This window comes from Capra hircus, unplaced genomic scaffold, assembly GCF_001704415.2.
Source record: "Capra hircus breed San Clemente unplaced genomic scaffold, ASM170441v1, whole genome shotgun sequence".
Lineage (NCBI taxonomy): Eukaryota > Metazoa > Chordata > Mammalia > Artiodactyla > Bovidae > Capra > Capra hircus.
This window is the reverse complement of record NW_017198464.1, coordinates 1-5,751: the sequence shown is the minus strand read 5'-3', so window position 1 is coordinate 5,751 and position 5,751 is coordinate 1. Positions and strand designations below refer to the sequence as shown.

The following is a 5,751-nucleotide window of genomic DNA, read 5'->3' as shown; positions in this document are numbered from 1 at the left end:
AGTGGAAATTACATACAGCATATAGGCCCCAGTGTTCTGGAATGGTGGAAAGAAACAACCAAACTCTTGAAGAGACACTTTCAAAATGGATCATAGAGACTGACTGTACATGGATGGGCTTGCTTTCGGCAGACTTACTCATATTACGGGTAACCGCACGTTCCCATAGTTATTGTCCTTATGAAATTTTCTATGGGAGACCCCCTCCCACAGTGAGGCAGGTGTTAGCAGATTTGCCACAAGTAAGGGGGTGGGATTTCACAGCAGATGGAACAATTAGGTAAGGTAATAAATCAGGTAACTAAGTTTGTATAAAAAAGAATATCATTCCCCCTTGAGGAACAGATTCATGAATTTGTGCTCAGTGATCAGGTGTGGCTCAATGACTGGAAACACAATTCCTTGGCCTGACATCGGAAAGGTCCTTACACTGTTGTTTTAGCCACAATTCTGAAAGAGATGGGAATACCAGACACCTAACCTGCCTCTTGAGAAATCTGTATGAAGGTCAGGAAGCAACAGTTAGAACTAGACATGGAACAACAGACTGGTTCCAAAAAGGAAAAGGAGTATGTCAAGGCTGTATATTGTCACCCTACTTATTTAAAGTAATATGCAGAGTATATTATGAAAAATGCTGGGATGGAAGATACATGAGCTGGAATCAAGCTTGCCAGGAGAAATATCAATAAACTTAGATATGCAGATGACACCACACTTATGGCAGAAAGTGAAGAGGAACTAAAAATCCTCTTGATGAAAGTGAAAGAGGAGAGTGAAAAAGTTGGCTTAAAGCTCAACATTCAGAAAATGAAGATCATGGTATCCGATCCAATCACTTCATGGGAAATAGATGGGGAAACAGTGTCAGACTTTATTTTTTTGGGCTCCAAAATCACTGCAGATGGTAACTGCAGCCATGAAATTAAAAGACGTTTACTCCTTGGAAGAAAACTTATGACCAACCTAGATAGCATATTCAAAAGCAGAGATAATACTTTGATGACTGAGGTCCATCTACTCAAGGCTATGGTTTTTCAGGTGGTCATGTATGGATGTGAGAGTTGGACTGTGAAGAAGGCTGAGTGCTGAAGAATTGATGCTTCTGAAGTGTGGTGTTGGAGAAGACTCTTGAGAGTCCCTTGGACTGCAAGGAGATCCAACCAATCCATTCTGAAGGGGATCAGCCCTGGGGTTTCCTTGGAAGGAATGATGCTAAAGCTGAAACTGCAGGACTTTGGCTAACTCATGTGAAGAGTTGACTCATTGGAAAAGACTCTGATTCTGGAGGGATTGCGGGCAGGAGGAGAAGGGGACAACAGAGGATGAGATGGCTGGATGGCATCACTGACTCAATGGACGTGAGTCTGAGTGAACTCTTAGAGTTGGTGATGGACAGGGAGGCCTGGCTTGCTGCGATTCATGGAGTCGCAAAGAGGCAGACACAACTGAGTGACTGAACTGAATTGAACAGAATGGCCATCAAAGTTGCAGGTGTCACTCCCTGGGTACAACAGGTGAGGGTGGAGAAGGCTAACCAATGCAGACCACAGGATGCCAGGCATCCTGGGTTGAGGGTCATTTTCTGGGTCCTCTCCTGTCGTCGCAGGGGCCCACCCAGCCTTCCCCGGGTCACCCAGCCTCCTAGAGGAAATCCTGGCTGCCACGGCCACCCGGGACACGCCCTGGTCTCCTCCGGGGGCCCCTGCGGGGACGAGGGGTTGAGGCCACCCTGGAAGCACCCCTCAGTGAGGAGGATTACCAGGCCCTCCTCGACATGCTGCCAGGCTCCCCAGGCCCTGGGGCTTAGAGGGAGAGGAAGGGAGGGGGGCGCCTTCTCCCCCTGCCCACGTTCAGGTCTCCTTGCCTGGGATGCTCGGGGAAGCCGGGGTGGGGGGAGGTTTGGTGTGTGGGAAGAGGAGAGAACCCCGCCGGGGATGTCTACCAACCACTCTGGGGACAAGCCCCCCGCCCAGAGCTGGGCCCCACCCCAAACAGGGGGACACCCTTATCTGAAGCCTCAAGTAATCCCTGCATGGCAGTGACCGAGAGGCTGCCTCAGAGGGACCATTCCGTGGACCCAAGAGGGAAACCCCCGTGCCCTGCACAGGTGCTTTGGGGTCTGGCTCGTCTGTCTTCTGGTCCCGCCCTTCCAGCAGTCCACCCAGGAGAACTCCTTCCCTACGCCAGGAGCAGCAGACGGAGGGGGAGCGGGAGACAGGGGGAGTGAAAAGGGGAAAGGTTGGGAGATGCAAGGTGGGAGGGGGCGAGTGGGTGGCGGGAGAGGGTGGGGGCGAAGGGAGAGAGTGGGGGTGAAGGGAGAGAGGGAGGGAGAGGGAGGGCGGGAGGCAGGGAGAGTTGGGGTAGGTGGGGGGGTCGGGAGGGGAGGGGGTGCGGAGCCCGCGCCTGGGACTCAGCGTCAAGCCCCCGGGAGACCCCTGCAGGTATCCCTAAAACGCTGCGTCACGGACACGTTGCCCTCGGTTTCAAGGTGCCTGCTCTGGGCGGGTGTCCGGAGGTCAGAGCCTCTGAGCCAGCAGGAGGGACCTACCCGCACAGCCGTTTTCTCGACCATGTCCACGTGTACACACGTGCCCGGTACGCCAGCAAAGGCCAGTCCCCTCCGTGCCTCTCTCTGACCCCTCCTCCCAGTATGGGGTGACTGAGCCCGCCCTGCCACCAGCATCCTCCCGTCACCCGCAGACGGACAGACGTTCTGTACTTGCAAACCCGTCCCGGAACGCATCGACCCAGTGGTTTCGAAGTCCATACGGACACCCTGCCTGTTCCCGTGTGAACCCCCGTGGTGGGTTTAGAAACCCGGGTGGCCGAAAGACTACACTGCCCGAGACGGTTGGGGCGTGCTGCCCTGGTTCGACTCACTCTGTTCACAGCGAAAGGAGACGCGCCTCTCCTCGTCCATCCCCCGTGTTGCTTCCTTGGCTTAGTGGAACCTCCTTCCCCACAGTAGGGGGTAGACTGTCCCCTGGGGCGGGTATCGCCAGGGCACTTGCGCTGGGCGGGGGGGGGGGGGGCGGGGGTTGCCTGGGGCGGTGCGGGCCTCAGGCTCCACATGAGAAAAGCCCCAAATGGCGTGAGCTGCCGGTCCAGACGCTGGCCCCTCAGGTCTCTGGCCGGAGCCTTGGGCTCCAGGCAACTCAAAGCCCTCGGGGTGGCGCTCTGGGACTGCTGTAGGGAAAGGACGCCAAGAGCAGCGCACGGAGGAGTTGGGGAGGGCAGGCGGGAAACGGAGGCGGGAACAGCGAGGGATCTAGGTGGGGCGCTGGAGAGAGCGTCCAGTGTCCCGGAACGCCTCGGAGGAGCCGGCGGGGGCAATCGAGGCCCAGGGACCTGCGGAATGTGAAAAGGCGGGAAACCCCAGGGCGGTTTGGAAGGCAAGGCAGGCTGGGAAAGGAGGCCGGGGGGGGGGGCGGCGTGGGCGGCCACTTCAAAGGGACCTAGGGGCGTTCCCGGGCAGTTAGCTCCCTTGGCACTGCTGAGGGCCCCTGATTGATCCACCCCGGGTTGATCCCACCCCCCCTGCTGCGTGGGACGGCCACAAACCGAAGTCCCCCGAACTGCCCGCCCACCCCGACGGGGACCTGGGCGGTCTGGGGCACGGGCCGTGCCCGGGAAAAGCCCACTCGCTCCACGGGACTCCCTTCACGGTCTCTGCTTGGAAAGAGGCCAGGGGCGGCCCCCTCCATCTACGCACCTAAACCCTGCTTACGTCAATGGGGGCGGAGCCGCCTCCCGCTCTCCAGAGTCCTGAGCTGCTGGGGCCCCGCCCACTGGGCCAGCAGTCTGCAGCGCGCCCGAGTGCCTCTCCCACCATGGCTTCGTCCGGCTCCTCCAGCACCTCAAGCGGTACGTTTGCCCTCGGTCCCTGGGGTCGGATCACGTCTCAGGGGATTTGCGGGTGGCCCGGGCAAGGGTTCTCGGCCAACGTGTCGACCTCCCCCCCGCCGAGAACGGTGGGACCCATCGGACGGGCCCGCGTTCCCAGGCGTCAGGTGTGCCCAAGGCGGAGGGGGGGGGGGGGGGTGGGCATCGTTCGTTCGTCTTGCTCCTTTGGCACACACATGGCTTCTCCGTTCTCTTTTCCGGGAAGACGGTGTTGTGTCAGGGGGCGCGCTGCGGGGGCCGGGGCCGGGGGCGGGGGCCGGGGGCGGGTGGGAGCGGGTGCTGTGCTGGGATGAGGCCCTTTATCCTCACATCTTCCTGTGGGAACGGGAGCCCGGGAGCTCTGTGGCTTTGCCGCCTTCAGTGGCTTCCTCTGCAGGGGCCTAGTGCCTTCTGCCTTCCGTTCCCTTCCCCTAGTGATGGCAACACGGCCTCTGCTCGTGTAGCCCCGGAAGCCAGGCTCCCTCCCACTGGCATCGTCATGAGGGAAATCTGGAGCAGCCCCATTGAGACGTCTCCCGGCATCCCCCCAGACGGTGGAAACACGGGGCGGTGGGATTTCTTGCCGCCTTTGTTTGGGCCGGGTCTGGTTTCTTTCTGCTTGCTGGTTGTTCCTTGCGTGCCGGCGTGGGGTGGGTGGGGGTGGGGATGTCCCCACCACCCTTGCCTCTCAGCCTGGCTTCGGGGTGTCGCCAAGTGACTTCCAAATGCACACCCGTCCCCGGGCTCCCGCTTTGCTCAGGCACAGGGGAGCACGCTTGGGCTCCGCCGTCCAGTCCTCCCCCGTGTGCTCTGAGACTCTGCCCTCCCTGCTCTTCTTGCACAGGGCCCGTCGCCACAGGATCTCGAAGGAGGCGGCTCGTTCTGAGGCTGAGCCAGAAGGACGCCCTGCAAGCGCTCTTTCAACGGAACCCCTACCCTGGGATAGCGACCAGAGAACGGCTGGCCCGGGAGCTTGGCATTGCCGAAAGCAGAGTTCAGGTAGGCCCCCGTCTCTGCCCCCGTTCTCCCTTTCAGGCTCTCCATGCCGATCCGAGTCGGCTGAAAGCACCTGGCGGCCTCTCTCCTCAGAAGGAATTCTCTCTGTTTGCCCCTAGGTCTGGTTCCAAAACCAACGCAGAAGACGGTCAAAGCAGAGCCGATCGCCGCCGTCTGAATATGTGCACCGAGAAGGGGAAGCGGGGCCAACGTCCACGCCCACGCCACCGTCGCGCCCGCCTCGACCTCAGTCTTCCTCTCCAGGTAACTTAGCCACGTTCTCCCAAAAGCAAGTCCCCCAGGAGGGGTCCCGAACCCCCCCCCCCCTTGCCAGAGAATTCTCTCTGCCGGTGGATGGCCACGGGAGGACCAGAAAAACCAAGGGGCTGGGGTGGGTGAGGTGGGGTGAGGTGGGGTGGCGGCGCGGGGAAGAGGAGGAAACAGGGCTATCCGGTTGCTGCCGCCCCCGTCAGTGTCCCAGATCGGGGCGCGACGCCCCCAGTCGGCGTGGGCGGGCAGCACTGGGTCCCCCTTCCTTGGCACCCCCCTCCCCAGCCCCCGTCGGGAACTTTAGGCTCCGGCTGCCCAGGCAACCTTGGCCGAGGGGCATGCCTCAGGGCACTGGGCGGCAAGGGCGGAGGAGGAAAGAGACACACAGGGACACGCACGCACGCACGCACGCATCCACGATGGGTGCCGGCACCCGATCCATCTGTGGCTGTATTCCTTAGGGCCCTGCCCTGGCTGCAGAGCCACCTGTGGTGGTTCAGGTGTGTGGGCCTCCCCCTCCCCTGCCCACCGTCTGGGGTATCTGTGCTGAGACCGTTCCACGGGCCGTAACGTTTCCTCTCGGTGCGTTCTCTCGTTGGC

At 60.3% G+C, this 5,751-nt stretch overlaps 1 protein-coding gene across 1 annotated transcript; it reads left to right on the top strand.

The window, feature by feature from the left end:
* Positions 1–3,832: 3,832 nt before the first annotated feature.
* On the top strand, positions 3,833–5,145 carry LOC108635020 (putative double homeobox protein 2; the record flags this gene model as incomplete). The annotated part of the gene is made up of 3 exons (XM_018045326.1): positions 3,833–3,867; positions 4,730–4,884; positions 5,001–5,145. Coding segments are annotated over exons 1-3 (334 nt in total), but the record flags the coding sequence as incomplete, so codon positions are not given.
* Between the last annotated feature and the right edge of the window lie 606 nt (positions 5,146–5,751).